General features: G+C 41.9%; 1 protein-coding gene across 2 annotated transcripts in view; it reads right to left on the minus strand.

Moving 5' to 3' along the window:
• Positions 1–13,700, minus strand: part of LOC100012557 (zinc finger protein 239-like) — a 30,077-nt gene extending 16,377 nt beyond the window's left edge. Inside the window, exons 1-2 of one of the 2 annotated variants that reach the window (XM_056801597.1) lie at positions 13,648–13,700; positions 12,612–12,664 (exon numbers count right to left, since the gene is read on the minus strand). In XM_056801597.1, coding sequence (XP_056657575.1) covers positions 12,612–12,644 — 33 coding nt within the window. In that variant the 5' untranslated portion in view covers positions 12,645–12,664; positions 13,648–13,700. Of the gene's footprint in view, positions 1–12,611; positions 13,465–13,647 lie in introns of those variants that run through there. The other variant, XM_016423584.2, reaches the window with a different exon arrangement.
• Between the last annotated feature and the right edge of the window lie 1,594 nt (positions 13,701–15,294).

The following is a 15,294-nucleotide window of genomic DNA, read 5'->3' on the forward strand; positions in this document are numbered from 1 at the left end:
TTTTGTTTGAGCTTATTCATAAGAAAAACTGTTGCTGCTTTTGAAAGAAAAGATTTAAATCTACCCCTGAGAACTCCAGAAACTTCAAAGAATTAGAGTCAGGGTAATGGGTTGAGAGTGTTACTGATGGATAATATCAAGGTTAGATTGGCCAGATCTGAAGACGCTCTTCTACTATGGAGTCATCTCTAATTCTAATCTGCTGCTCTTCTCTACAAAATGTATTTGGCCACTGTGCCTGGAAGGGTCTTGCGTTTCACTTTCTTTATTCTTTTAATTTACTTCTCAACAACTGAGGAATGTGTTGCTATTTTTTATATTTCCTCAAGAATGTCTGAATCTTTTCTCTTCTCTAGTATCTCGAGTTGCTCTTCTTTGTCACATCATATTCACTGTGCTGGTTCTCACAGTCCTCTCATGGACTGATAACTGTTCTTGAATTGATTCCGTGACTCAACAGATGCTACTCAGAATCTCTTCCCTTCTCAAACCCGCCACATCCAGGAAAAAGGAAATCTCCAATATCTTATCTCTCACCTGGCTCTACTTTGGGGTGTCTTTTCTTACCCTTGATATGGGCACATTCTCTCCCCTCTGCAACCCCTTTTCATCCTTCTTTTGTGTTTAGTCTTCCAATGTGAGATTGCTGGAACCTTGAGACAAAGAGGGTAGAAAACCTAGAATCTACTATGGGAAGCCTCCCCAAAGAAAACAAAAGAGAAAACAATAGATTTGCAATAGAAATCCACAGAAGTGAAGGACAGCTTAGAAGAAAACTAAAAACTGGTAAAAGATCTTCCCAAATCCAAATTAAAATGTACTGATTTCAAAGACAGGATGGACACAGACAACTGAAAGATCTCAGGTTGCCCAGAAGAACACAGCTGGATAACACACTATTGAAATTAATCATTAAAAAGAATTGGCTAGAACTTCAGAACATTGAAAATGAAATTCCAATCAAAAGAATTCAAAGATTGCCTTCAGAAAGAAACTTAAAGCTATTAACTCCAAGATAGGTAGTGGTAACATCAAACAGTTTCATGCATAAAAACAAAAAAAGTACCACAAGTCTTCAGTAGAAAGACCTTCCAATACCATGGAAAGGATATTGCAATAATATTTCACTATTCCAAATCCAGTAGAAATGAAAGCATGTGTTCTAGAAAGCATTAGAACTGAAGATGTAGCCCAGGGTGACCTATCTGCGAGAATACTGAATTGATCTTCTGTCATTTCTTTATTGATCCTATTTACAGTGAATTACCTTTGTCATGGTTTCCTGAGTCATGGTTCTCTGTCTCTTGACTTGGCTCGGTATTCATCTGATCAGTTATAGGTTAAGTATAAAATCCAGCTCTTATGTATTGAATCATTGTTCTATTTTTGTTTCAAGATATTAGCTGATCTTGGAAGATTCAGGTGATCCATGAGGAGTCGGGTGCAGTATTTTTTCACAATCAAACAATCCCTCAAAGATATCTATTTTGCTGACTAAAGTCAGGGCTTTGACTTTGCATTCAGACTCAAATGCTGACTGCCTCCTTTTTTACCAAACTTCCAGTCAATCATAGTGTTTCTATATCCCAGCTCTAAAACCAGTTTTGTTGCCCTCAATTCTTTATCATCTACTCTTTTCTTTGTTCTGTGATTCCCCACACATATAAAAGGAATATATATGTATATACATACATATATATGTATATGTATATATATGACATAAAGTGAGGCAAGCCATTGACTTCTTTATTGACAGGCAGAATGCCTTGGGAAGGTCACAACAAAAAAAGGGGATGATTGTGGAAAGGAAACTAGACTAATAGGTGGGGAGAAGGGGCACCTAGGAGTGGCAGTTGGGTCTTGTGACTAGCACTTCCTTCCTGCAGGGTGGGACTTGCTTCCTGGTGTTGGAGGAGGGAGGAGCCCATTGAGCCCAGTCTGGAGTGGCATGCTCTTCTTGGTTCAGCCCGAAGATTCAGGCCCAATCTTCTGAAGGTCAGAACTGTTCTTTGCTTTCCGTCAACTGCTAAGATTCTGAATTAGACAAAGCAGGATTGATATAGAGTAGATGGGAGTGGGAGAACCTTCTGCCAGCCTTGGGGCCTGGCCTCAACTCTGAAGCTGAGGAAAAAACTCCAATACCAACTGGTTATTAAATTTTATATTGTTTGAATTCAGTCAGATAAGTGGACTATTTTTTCTGGTCATAGAGGGAGCTGAACTTCAGTTCAGTCATTCCAGGACAAATAGTCCTTATCAGAGCCCTGCTGCTTCCTCTCAGCAGGGGGCATCTCTCTCCTTTGCCTCAGCGAGCAATATTCCCTCTCTCCCCTCAACTCCTCCATAGCCCCATACTGACCTTCCCTTTATCCCCCGTTTTTCATATCCTCCCATTTCCTTTCTCGATAAATATTACACTCTGTTCATCTTGTTTGGAGAACTGCCTGGATTTATCATTTTGTTAAATTTCCCTCCCAACACCTGCAAATGGGAGCTTAACAAGAATGGCCAAAAAAGGAAATGGTCACCAATGAAGAGAACCTGAAATATTTTTATACAGAAAACCTGAAATTTGCTTCTGGAAACTCCAGACAACAATAGTAGCAGAATAATCTCAGAAGATAAGGAAAAGGCTTCTTTCTTAAACTGTCCAGGGAGAGAGGGATGAATGAAAAAACCTGGTAGGGTAACAGTAGAGACAAAGACAGAGGGTATCCTGAGAAGAGTCTTGTGATGTCCCATTTACAGGTGAATGCATTTTTGTGGGGCTAGAGTACAAAATGGGGGAAGAAGAGGATAGACACAAGAGACGGATACACCCAGGTTATATCACAGACTAGAAAATATCATTTCCATTCCATCTACAGTCAATGCCTTTCATGCACCATGCCCTGTGCTAAGCCCTGGGGATTCCTCAAAAGGCAAAAGACAATGTTTGTCCTCAAGGCACTTACAGCCCAATGGGAGAGGGAGACAATATGCAAAAAAAATACATCAAGCAAGGTCTGCATAGGAGAAATTGGGAATCATTATAAGAATGAAGGCACTCTAATTTAGTGGGTTTAGGTTAGGATTCCTGTAGGTTTTTAGTTAGGACTTAAGGGAAGTGGGGTCCATGTTCTAAACTGGGAAGGAAGAATTATTCCAGGAATGGGATACAACCACTGAAAATGCTTGGAGCCAGAGGCAGCTAGGTCACACAGTGGGTAGATAGAGTGTCAAATCTGGAATCAGGAGGGCCTGGGTTCAAATTGGACCTCAAACACCTCCTAGCTCTGTGACTCTGGGCAAGTCACTTCACCCTGATCTAAGAATTGATATGAAGCTAAGGGTTGGGGCAGTTAGGTTGTTTAATGGATACAGATACAGATACAGATACAGCCCTTATCACTCTTTTGTCTTTGAATCAATAATAAGAAAAAAGATAAGGGGTTTAAAAAAAACCCAGTTAAAAAGAATCCAGGAGGCCAGTGTCACTGGATTAAAGAATTCACATTGGGGAATAAGATATAAGAAGAATGTAAAGAAGGTCTAATGGCTAACAGAACATTTTGTATCTGATCCTGGAGGCCACTGCATAGGGAGCCACTGGAGTTTATTGAGTTAGGGGAGTGACACAATCAGAACTGCACTTTAGGAAAATTGCTCTAGTGGCTAAAGGTAGAATGATTTGTAGTGGAGACTCATGAGGGGGGCAGACCCACCACCCATTGACTGAATAGTCTAGGCATGATGTGATTTGGCCTCCACCAGAATGATGGTAGTGAGATAGAAATGAAGGGGGCATATTCAAGTGGCATTTACAAAGCTGAAACTGACAGGTTTTGGCACCATATTGGATAAGTGGGAGAAGAGAAATGAGGAGTCAAAGATGACTCCTATGGTTTTGAGACTGAGGGACTAGGAGGGTACAGTAATAGAGAAGATGGGGATTGTGTCTAGGTGAGGGATAACAATTTCTGTTTTGGACACATCGAGTTTCTTTTTTGAAAATTTTATTTAGTCAATTTAGAACATTATTCTTTAGTTACAAGAATCATATTCTTTCCCTCCCTTCCCTCCACCCACCCCTTCTGGTAGCTGATACCCAATTCCACTGGGTTTTATATGTGTCCTTGATCAGAACCTATTTCCATGTTTTTGATGTTTGCACTAGGATGATCATTTAGAGTCTATATCCCCAATCATATCTCCCTCAACCCATGTAATCAAGCAGTTGTTTTCTTTGGTGTTTCTACTCCCACAGTTTTCCCTCTGAATGTGTATAGTATTCTTTCTCATAGATCCTGCAGATTGTTCAGGATCCCTGCATTGCCACTAATGGAGAAGTTCATTACATTTGATTGTACCACAGTGTATCAGACTCTGTGTACAATGTTCTCTTGTTTCTGCTCCTTTCACTCTGCATCACTTCCTGGAGGTTGTTTCAGTTCACATGGAATTCCTCCAGTTTATTATTCCTTTGAGCACAATAGTATTCCTTCACCAACATTTACCACAATTTGCTCAGCCATTCCCCAATTGAAGGGAATACCCCCATTTTTCAATATTTTTGCTACCACAAAGAGGGCCCCTAAGAATATTCTTGTACAGGTCTTTTTCCTTATTATCTCTTTGGGGTACAATCCCAGCAGTGCTATGGCTGGATGAAAGGGCAGACAGTCTTTTAGTGCCCTTTGGGCACAGTTCCAAATTGCCCTACAGAATGGTTGGATCAATTCACAACTCCACCAGCAGTACATTAATGTCCCAACTTTGACACATCCCCTCCAGCATTCATTACTTTCCTTTGCTGTCATGTTAGACAATCTGCTAGGTGTGAGGGGATATCTCAGAGTTGTTTTGATGTGCATCTCTCTGATTATAAGAGATTTACAACACTTTTTAATGTGCTTATTAATACTTTTTATTTCTTTATCTGAAAATTGCCTATTCGTGTCCCTTGCCCATTTATCAATTGGAGAATGGCTTGATTTTTTGTAAAATTGATTTAGTTCTTTGTAAATTTGAGTAATTAAACCTTTGTCAGAGGTTTTTGTAATGAAGATAGTTTCCCAATTTGTTACTTCCCTTCTAATTTTGGTTGCATTGGTTTTGTTTGTACAAAACCTTTTTATTTTCGTTTAATCAAAATTATTTATTTTACATTTTGTGATTTTTCCCCTAACTCTTGCTTGGTCTTAAAATCTTTCCTTTCCCAAAGATCTGACATGTATACTATTCTGTGTTCACTTAATTTACTTATAATTGCCTTCTTTATATTCAAGTCATTCACCCATTCTGAGTTTATCTTGGTGTAGGATATGAGATGTTGATCCAAACCTAATCTCTCCCATACTGTCTTCCAATTTTCCCAGTAGTTTTTTTTTATCAAATAGTGAATTTTTGTCCCCAAAGCTGGGATCTTTGGGTTTATCATAGACTGTCTTTCTGAGGTCACTTACCCCAAGTCTCCTTTCTGTCTCTTAATCAGTACCATATTGTTTTGATGACCACTGCTTTATAGTATAGTTTGAGATCTGGGACTGCAGGGCCACCTTCCTTTGTATTTTTTTTTTCATGATTTCCCTGGATATCCTCGACCTTTTGTTCTTCCAAATGAACTTTGTTATTTTTTTTTCTAATTCAGTAAAAAATGTTTTTTGGTAGTTCAATGGGTATGGCACTAAATAAATTAATTTGGGTAGGATTGTCATTTTTATTACATTAGCTCATCCTACCAACGAGCAATGAATGTTTTTCCAATTGTTTAGATGTAGTTTTAATTGTGTGGAGAGTGTTTTGTAGTTGTGTTCATATAAGTTCCTATGTTTATCTTGGCAGATAGAATCCTAAGTATTTTATATTGTCTAGGGTGATTTTAAATGGAATTTTTTGCTGTTGAGATGTGTTGGAAATATATAGGAAGGCTGATGACTTCTGTGGGTTTATTTTGTATCCTGCAACTTTCCTAAAGTTGTTGATCATTTTGACTAGCTTTTTAGTTGATTCTCTAGTATTCTTTCAGTAGATCATCATATCATCTGCAAAGAGTGATAGCTTGGTCTCCTTATTGTCTATTTTAATACCTTCAATTTCTTTTTCTTCTCTAATTGTTACTTCTAGTGTTTCTAGTACAATGTTAAATAATAAAGGGGATAATGGGCATCCTTGTTTCACTCCTGATCTTATTGGAAAGGCTTTGAGTTTTTCCCCATTGCAGATGATGTTTGCTGATGGCTTTAGATAGATACTCAATTATTTTTAGGAAAGGCCCTTCTATTCCTGTCCTTTCTAGTGTTTTCAATAGGAATGGGTGCTGTATTTTGTAAAAGGATTGTTCTGCATCTATTGAGATAATCATGTGATTTTTGTCTGTTTGCTTGTTGATATGGTCAATTATGTGGAAGGTTTTCCTAATATTGAACCATCCTTGCATTCCTGGTATAAATCCCACATGATCATAATGAATAACCCTCGTGATCACTTGCTGGAGCCTTTTTGCTCATATTCTATTTAAGATTTTTTTTATCTATGTTCATTAGGGAGATTGGTCTATAGTTTTCTTTCTCTGTTTTTGACCTGCCTGGCTTTGGAATCAGTTCCATATTTGTGTCATAAAAGGAATTTGATAGAACTCCTTCTTTGCTTATTATGTCAAATAGTTTGCATAATATTGGGATTAGTTGTTCTCTTAATGTTTGATAGAATTCACTTGTGAATCCATCAGGCCCTGGGGATTTTTTCTTAAGGAGTTCTTTGATGGTTTGTTCAATTTCTTTTTCTGATATGGGATTATTTAAGAATTCTATTTCTTCTTCTGCTAATCTAGGCAATTAATATTTTTGTACATATTCATCCATACCACCTAGATTGCCATATTTGTTGCCATATAATTGGACAAAATCGTTTTTCATGGTTGCCTTCATTTCCTCTTCATTAGAGGTGAGGTCTCTCCTTTCATCTATGATACTGTTAATTTGGTTTTATTCCTTCCTTTTTTATATTAGATTGACCAGTATTTTGTCTATTTTGTTTGTTTTTTCAAAATACCAGCTTCTAGTCTTATTTATTAATGCAATAGTTCTTTCATTTTTTATTTTATTAATTTCTTCCTTAATTTTTAGGATCTCTAATTTAGTTTTCATCTGGGGGGTTAATTTGTTGGCTTTTCAAGTTTTTTGATTTGCATGTCCAATTCATTGACCTCTGTCCTCACTAATTTGTTAATATATGAACTCAAGGATATAAATTTCCGAGTACTGCTTTATCTGCTTCCCATAGATTTTGAAAGAATGTGTCATCATTGTCATTTTCTTCAATGAAATTATTGTTTCTATGATTTGCTATTTAACTGATTTCGTAGAATCATATTATTTAATTTCCAATTAGTTTTTGAATTGGCTTTCCATGTACCCTTACTGATTATTATTTTTATTGCATTATGATCTGAAAAGGTTGCATTTATTATTTCTCCTTTTCTGAATTTGTTTGCCATGTTTTTATACCCTGGTACATGGTCAATCTTTGTGAATGTATGATGTGCTGCTGAAAAGGTGTATTCTTTTTTGTCCCTATTTATTTTTCTCCATATATCCACTAATTCTAATTTTTCTAAGATTTCATTCACATCTCTTACCTCTTTCTTATTTGTTTTTTTATTTGATTTATCTAGATTTGATAGTGGTAGGTTCAGGTCTCCCACTAGTAGAGTTTTGCTATCTATTTCCTCCTTCAACTCTACTAGTTTCTCCTTTAGAAATTTGGATGCTATAACATTTGTTGCATCCATGTTGATTACTCATATTTCCTCATTGTCTATACTGTCTTTTATTAGGATGTAGTTGCCTTCCCTATTCCTTTTAATCAGATCTATTTTTCCTTTCGCTTTGTCAGATATCATGAATGTAACTCCTGCCTTTTTTCTCTCAGTTGAGGCCCAATAGATATTGCTCCAACCTTTCATTCTAACCTTGTGAGTGTCTACCCACCTCATGGGTGTTTCTTGTAGACAACATATGGTAGGATTTTGGTTTCTAATTCACTCTGCTATTTGTTTTAGTTTTATGGGTGAGTTCATCCCATTCACATACAAAGTTATTAATGCCACTTCTGTATTCCCCAGCATTTTGATATCCTCTCCTAGTTCTGTCCTTTCTTCTTTTGCTATATCCTTTTAAACCAGTGGTTTGCTTTTAATCAGTCCCTCTAATCCCCACTCTTACTATGCTTCCCTTTCTTCCCCCTCCCTTTTTGTACTCCCTGGACCTCTCCCTCCCTTAGTTTTCTCTTCTCACTTTCCCTGTAGGGTAAGATCAAATTTGATACCCCAATGGGTCTAGATGCTCTTCCCTCTCAGAATTGATTTCACTGAGAGTAAGAAACCTATTAGCAATTACCTACTAGCACTCTCTTACTCTCCTTCTTATAATAGTATTCTTCCCCTCCCCATTCCCATGTGCCTCTTTGTGTGATATAGATTATCCTATTTATCTTATTTCTTCAAGTTTCTCTTGGTGCCATCTTTGATTCCCCCCATCCTTTTTCCTTTTTTGCATTTCATCTTATACCACTTATCCCAATCTCTTCCTGTGAATTATTCTTCGAATTACTATAATAGTGAATATAATTTTTGATAGTTACAAATAACATTTCCCCATATATTAATGTAAACAATTTGATCTTATTGAAGCCCTTAAAGAAGGTTTGAATAAAAAAAGTATTTTCCCCCTTTCCCCCTCTCTTTCTTATTTACCTCTTTATGTTTTTCTTGATATTTGTGTTTGGATATCAAAGTTTCCACTTAGTTCTGGCCTTTTCTTTACAAATACTTGGAAATCTTCTATTTTGTTGAATGCCCATACTTTCCCGTGGAAGTATATAGTAAGTTCTGATAGATAGGTGATCCTTGGTTGAAGATCCAATTCTCTTTCCTTTCTGAATATCATATTCCAAGCCTTGGGGTCCCTAGTGTGGAAGCTGCCAGATCTTGTGTAATCCTGATTGATGCTCCTTGATATCTGAATTATCTCTATTTGGCTTCTTGTTAAATTTTCTCTTTAGCTTGGAAGCTAAAGAGTTGTCTTTTGGGAGTTGTCTTTTGAGGACTGAGTGTAGAGTGTAGAGGGCCTGAGACCACCTCTCATGTATCTGCAGCTTCTACTCTTTGTTGCCCTTCTCTGTGCTATCTCCACATGGGCACTCACAGTCTGCACTCTTCAGCCTGTTTGGGTTTCAGGTTTAGCTGTTCTCAGGGGTAGGTCTTTGGTAGTCTAAGTCAGCTGCCGAGGATCTAGAGGTGCCCCTCACTCACTCACTCACTCACTCACTGATTCTAGCGTGAGCTGGCTCTGATTCTGGCTCTGTAGGTGGGGTGGGGGAGGGTACATCAGCTCACATTTTGGTGGAAGATTTTTCACCCCCTTATAGTGTGGAAATGCCCAAATCCCATGTACATTCAATGCTTCGCCCTACTGTCGAGTCCCTTCATTCATATGAATTTGGTTTTTTTGGCCTTTTGAGGTAGTCTATATTATAGGTGCTGAGGAAAGGAAGAGTCCTCCGTCTAGACTGCTGCCATGTTTACCCGGAAGTAATGGATACATTGAATTTAAGATGTCCACAGGTCATCTAGTTTGAAATAACTGTATGCAAATTAGAGATGCAAGCCTGGAGTTCAGCACAGAAATTGGGACAGAAAATGTAGATTTAAAGAGTCATCAGCAGGGATGGTGATTACGTCCCTGGCAGATGATGAGATTACCAAGAAAAGAAATGTAGAGGGAGAAGAGAAGAGAACCAAAGTTAGGTCCCTGAGGGTCCCCTCAGCCTCACCCTGCTGTTACAAGGTGTGATCTGGAGGAGGATCCAGCAAAGACAGAAAAGCAGAGATCAGAGATGAAGGAGGTAAACCAAGAGAGACTGATGTCCTAACAACCCAAAGAGAAGAGAGTATCAAGGAAGGGAGATTGGCCAAAAGCATCAAAGGTTGCAGTGAGGATTGAGAGAATGAGGACTGAGAAGGTGGTCTCTTTCATCTCAGGAAGAAAAGCACATTCAGGGGAGGAGGGGAGGAGGAAGAGGCAAAGCCTGAAAAGATAGCGAAAAGAAGGAAGCATTACCTTGAAGTGGAAGGGGTTCCACTGATGAATGTTCTTATGGGTGAAGCGAGATGAGGACCTCACACTGAGGCCAGAGAGAGTTAGTGTCTGGTCTCGATTTGGGGGAGATTGCAAACTTTCTGTATGTGTGGGGAAAGGTGGGGGGGAGAAAACAGGAACTTGGAAGAATAGGATAGCTTTGGCTTGGAGTCCAGATGTTTAGGCAAATGCAGAAGAAAAAGAGGTCAAGTGTAAAAAGCAAAAGATGAAATTTCTGAGGAATCAAAGGTTTGATTTTCTGAGAATATCCATTGATTAAAGCAATGCATTGCTCTGGTTTAGGACTGGACCTCAAATACAGGGGGGAAAGAGACTTCTATTCCTTAAAATGAAGTAATTTTAAGAAGACCAAGTTATTAAAAGGAAACAATTCAATATTAGGCCTTCTGACTTCTAATTGGAGACAAGAGTAGGATGTGCCAATGTGTGGATAGAATTTGCTCCCCAGGACTCTCTTACCCAGCATTCCATTTGTGAGTTCGTGCTCAGTGCCAGCACTGTGTGCTTACATAGGTAGGATATAATTTTCTTGTGACCTGCCTCTCTCTTCCCTTCCCTGTGACTGCTGAAGCTGGCTTTGAGCCAGGCAGGAGAATTTACACACATGGTCTTATGTTAGTTAGATAATTAGGTTTTATACTTCTATTTCTTTTTTTTATTTATTCTAGTTCAAGTCACTATTAATAAACTTTATAAAATAAATACTTGGAGTTATTGACATTAATTTAAATCTTACATCAACTTGGGAGGGGGAAGAGTGTACAGATGCAGTTCCCTGGAAATAGGTGTCCCACTCCTTCCCAAACATCTGAAAACAATCAAAGGAACAGGAAAACAATAAATGATTGATGGACATGGATCACATGTTTAGATGACTCATGGATTCGCTATGCAGGACTAGGTTCAAGTAATGTCATTAGGCTTCATCCCAATGCTCATAGCTGAATAAACTTTTGTCAAGAGACAGAATTTGGACTAGGCATGCCAATGAATAGAAAGGGAATGGAGTCACCTTCAGAAGTGAGTCTCAGGATGGAGAGTGTGGTTCAATCAGTTCCCACCACTAACCCTTTGCTCTTGTCATTCCCTAAGAGGGTATCGATTCAGTAAGAAGGGATGCTCTCCTCTGTGGAAAAGTGTTCTCTGTGACACCTACAATGATCTACATTACTGTGAAAGTATTGTAGGATGGAAAGGGGGAATCCACTGGATATCCCCTACAAGGCAGGGGCAGAAAGCATCGGGAGGGCAGAACATACAACACCTATAGAGGATGCTTTGAGTGTATCAAGGATACGGAGAAAAGAAAGAAAAGATGATTTCTGTGACTATGAATCAGAGCATGAGAATCTAGATAACAGAGAAAGAGAAACAGAACAACAGAGTAGGAGCTCTTTGCTGGAAAGGGGCACAAAAAAGGAAGGGGAAAAAACACCATACAATGGACCAGTTGAAATGAAAGAGAAAAGGGGGATAAATTTGACTAACTGAGAGGAAAAGGGAAGGAGAAGAAATATATAACATATGGAAAGCAGGAGAGATGAGCAGATTTCTGAAGAAACACCTTAAAAGATTTATGGCAACTTATAAGTGGAACCTGCATATTTCTTTGTATCACATGGAACTTTCTCAAAATTAGCCACATAATAAAGCACTGAGAAAGTGCAAACAAATGTCAAAGACAAAATCCCAGCAAACATGAATAACTTTGTAAAAGAAAATGATCATGACAAAATAATGTGATACAATGTGTGGGATTCAGCTCAGTCCTAAGAGGGGAAAAACATCTCCTTGCAATCACACATTAAGAAACTAGAAAGATAAAATGAATAAACTCAATATACACTTTAAAAATTAGGGAAAACACATTGAACAACCTAAAATGAGAACAAAAAAGGAGAAAATATTAAAAGATAGACGGGAATTAGATCAACTGGAAACCAAAAATCATAGAAATGATAAATAAAACTAAAATCTGACTCTTTAAGAAATCAATAAACTTGTAGGTAATGTAATAAAATTGAGCAGAAAATCAAAGCATTAAATAGCAAATGAGAAAGGTAAAACCACACAGAAACCATGAGAAATATAAGAGAGAATCAGAACATGTGCACAGAAAGCCAACTACGAGTCAATGTCGCTCGTGATCATTGTCTCAGGAATTTCAAACAAAATATTATCCCCCCAAATCACAGCAAATTGTCCAAGAAATCATCCATCACGATCCCGAGGGATTCATGCCAACCAGAAAAAGGATTAGGAAAATGACATCATAATCAAAATCAAAACCGAAATATTCCAAACCACAGGATCACCTCCAGGGATACAGAAGCTACAAAGGTGTATACACAGTGGTGTGTATCTATTTCCCAGCAGGAAGGAGGGTGCAGCTTCCCAGCCCCACTTGTGTCAGACCCATGGAAGAGCCTCACTGGCTGATGGGGCTCAGAGGTGGGGCTGGAATGCACTTACCTGGGCTGGGAGTCTGTCCCTCTCAAAGGCCATTCCCTCTGCCTCCAGGCTCCCTGTAGAGGCAGCAAAGTAGCCCCCATGAGTCCCTTTGGTGAAGTTCCTCCATCTTTCCTGGGCCTTCTCCCCCTCGGGGTCCTGCTCCCCTTCCCCTGACATTCTGACCCCCTGAATGAAGCTCCAGTCAAAGCTCTTCCTAACTAAGGCGTCCCTTTCCCAGGGAACGTTTGACTTCTCTGCCCTTCTGAGAAACAGGAGATGGCCTGGAGCCCCCTCACTGCCTTTGGGCTCACTCTCTGGGCCAATTGCTCTTGGTTGATCCTGAGAAGAAAGCTGTCCTCATCTCCCTCCCAGCTTGGCCTCTGGCTCAGCCCCATCCCTCCTGGGGCCAGGCCCTGGGCCTCTGCACCCGGAGCTGGGGAGGGAGAAGGGACCCAGAGGGGCAGAGGTTTCTCCTTCTCTACTTAGGCTGGGGGCTGCCCCACAGGGATCTCCACAGGTGGAGGGACCACAGGAGTCACCCAGGGCCAGGCCTGCCCTCAGGGGAGAGCCTGCCACCAACAGAGGGAGGGAGGGAGGCAGCCTGAGTGAGGGGCAGCTTGGGAAAAGAAGAGGGCCTGAGGGGGCAGATGAGTCCCCTCCCTGTCTCCTTCTGCATCCTCCCAGACCCCCAAGAGGCAGCAGGGCCTTGGGATGTATAAGGGTTAAATTAGGACTTGGACAAAAGGAGGGAGCAGCTTCGAGCAATCTTAGTTTGAATGAGGATAGAGGAAAAGGAGGGAAACATGGGAAAGAGATAGAGAGAAATTGCCCAAGGAGCTCCCCAAAACTGCCTATAACTGCCACTAGAGAAAGTCCAGCTCAGCTCACCAGGCAGAATCTCTCTCTATAATCTATGTGCCAACCAGCAACTAATCACCAGCCCAGCCACCAGCACCAACCCCATGGACTAATGACCAATGACCAGTGACCAACCCCCTCTCAAGGACCAAAGACCAGTGGCCAACCCCCAAGGACCAAGGACCTCCCAAGGACCAACTTTCAGTTAATAAAGGTCAGAAAGCCCCTCTCAGGTCTCCCTCTGGCCTCATTTGTCCCTTCTTATGTCACTTCCTGTCTCCCTGGTTTCTACTTCCTTGCACAGTGGGCCGGTCTGTCTTTTTGCATCTCTATGGTAACAGGACCTCCAGGTCCCCAGTTCAATTCGAGAAAGGGATTCAGAGTTTCCTGGAGGTAAGAGGCCAGTCAGAGCCTGCGGGGCTCCCGAGGCCCAGCTCTGGCCTCCTGGAAGCCCCCCACAATGCACCCCTCTGTGCTCCCCTTGGTCCCGCTTCTTTCCCTCCTTGGAGGTTTTCTGGGCAGCGACAGGAGTTCTTTGCCATTTCCTTGGGCCATCTGAGCCAGTGGTCGGCCTGCATCTCCCGGCGGGCAGACTTCCAGGCCGGAGCTGGAAGGAGGCCGGTCCAGGCTGAAGCAGCAGAGATCTCCTCCCAGCCAGTCCAGCTCCTCCTAGGCAGAGACTGCAGGAACTCTGGCCTGCCTCTGCCTTCTTGCCCAGGGTGGAGCCCAGGAAGACTCTTAACCCAGAAGCACCTCTTTGGCCGCTGGAGCTCCTGCGGGTGCCTCGGCCGCTGTCCCCAGCCTGGCCCGAGCGTCAGGGAGTCACTCACGTGTTGGCCCCCCTGCTAAAGCTCTGCAGCCCCCACTGTCTGGAGGTCAGTGCAACGTCCCAGGAAGTCTCTCCCAGGGCTGGGGCTTCGCTGAGGCCGTCGTGGCCCCCAGGGGGCTCACTGCAGAGTTCTCGGTCACCCCTCACTGGCCCTGAGCAATAGAACTCCCGCAGTCTTGTCTGACTTTGTAGGGTCACGCCTTCTCCAGCCCATTTTACACAGGAGGACCTGAGGCAGGAAAGGTGAAATGACTTGCCCAGGGTCACACAGCTAGGAAGTGCCTGAGGCTGATATGGGGGGGGGGCAGTGAGATTTGGGTCTTGTCCAAAGAATTCATGACTTGGGCAATGTTGATGGAGAGGGAGGAGGGGGGTAGGTTGGCCCTGGAGAGGGCCAGGCCTGGCCACAGAATGTTCCCCTCCCATCCCCCATCCCCCCCCCCCGGGGTTTTCAGGGAATTTTTCCATCCTGATCAGTGACTAAGGAAGGGGTCACTTGTTGGCTGGATGTTGCCCTGTCATTGCCAAGGCACTGAGGCCGCTTTACCCATGATGCTCTCTGTTGGCCCAGGGGTGGGGGACAAGCCCAGCTTTATGTCAGTGGGTGCCAATGATAGGTTAAACCCTCCAGGGCCACTTTGGGGCCTTTCTGTGTGGACACGAGGGAAGGCAGCAATGGGGGAAGGGGAGCAGGCTTGGACCTGGGTGCCTGGAGACCTCACTGGCCGTCCAGGGAGTCCAAGCACGGCCCTGGGTTCTGTCTCCTGAGTCAGGCCCCTGCCTGGGGCCCCACCCTCAGAGCTCCCTCATGGAGCCAAGGCCCCTGGCACAGGCATCCACCCTGGACCTCCCAACATCACCAGAGCCTAGTGCTGGGCGCCTGGATCTTGGCTTCATCTGTACAGAGAGTATAATTGAACCTGGGAAAGTCAGTGAGACAGAAGGGAGAGAAAAAAGAGAATGTCATGGGGGCAGCTGATTGAGAGCCAGACCCAGAGATGGAGGTCCTGGGTTCAA

Source organism: Monodelphis domestica, chromosome 6 (genome assembly GCF_027887165.1).
Source record: "Monodelphis domestica isolate mMonDom1 chromosome 6, mMonDom1.pri, whole genome shotgun sequence".
In the NCBI taxonomy this organism is placed as follows: domain Eukaryota; kingdom Metazoa; phylum Chordata; class Mammalia; order Didelphimorphia; family Didelphidae; genus Monodelphis; species Monodelphis domestica.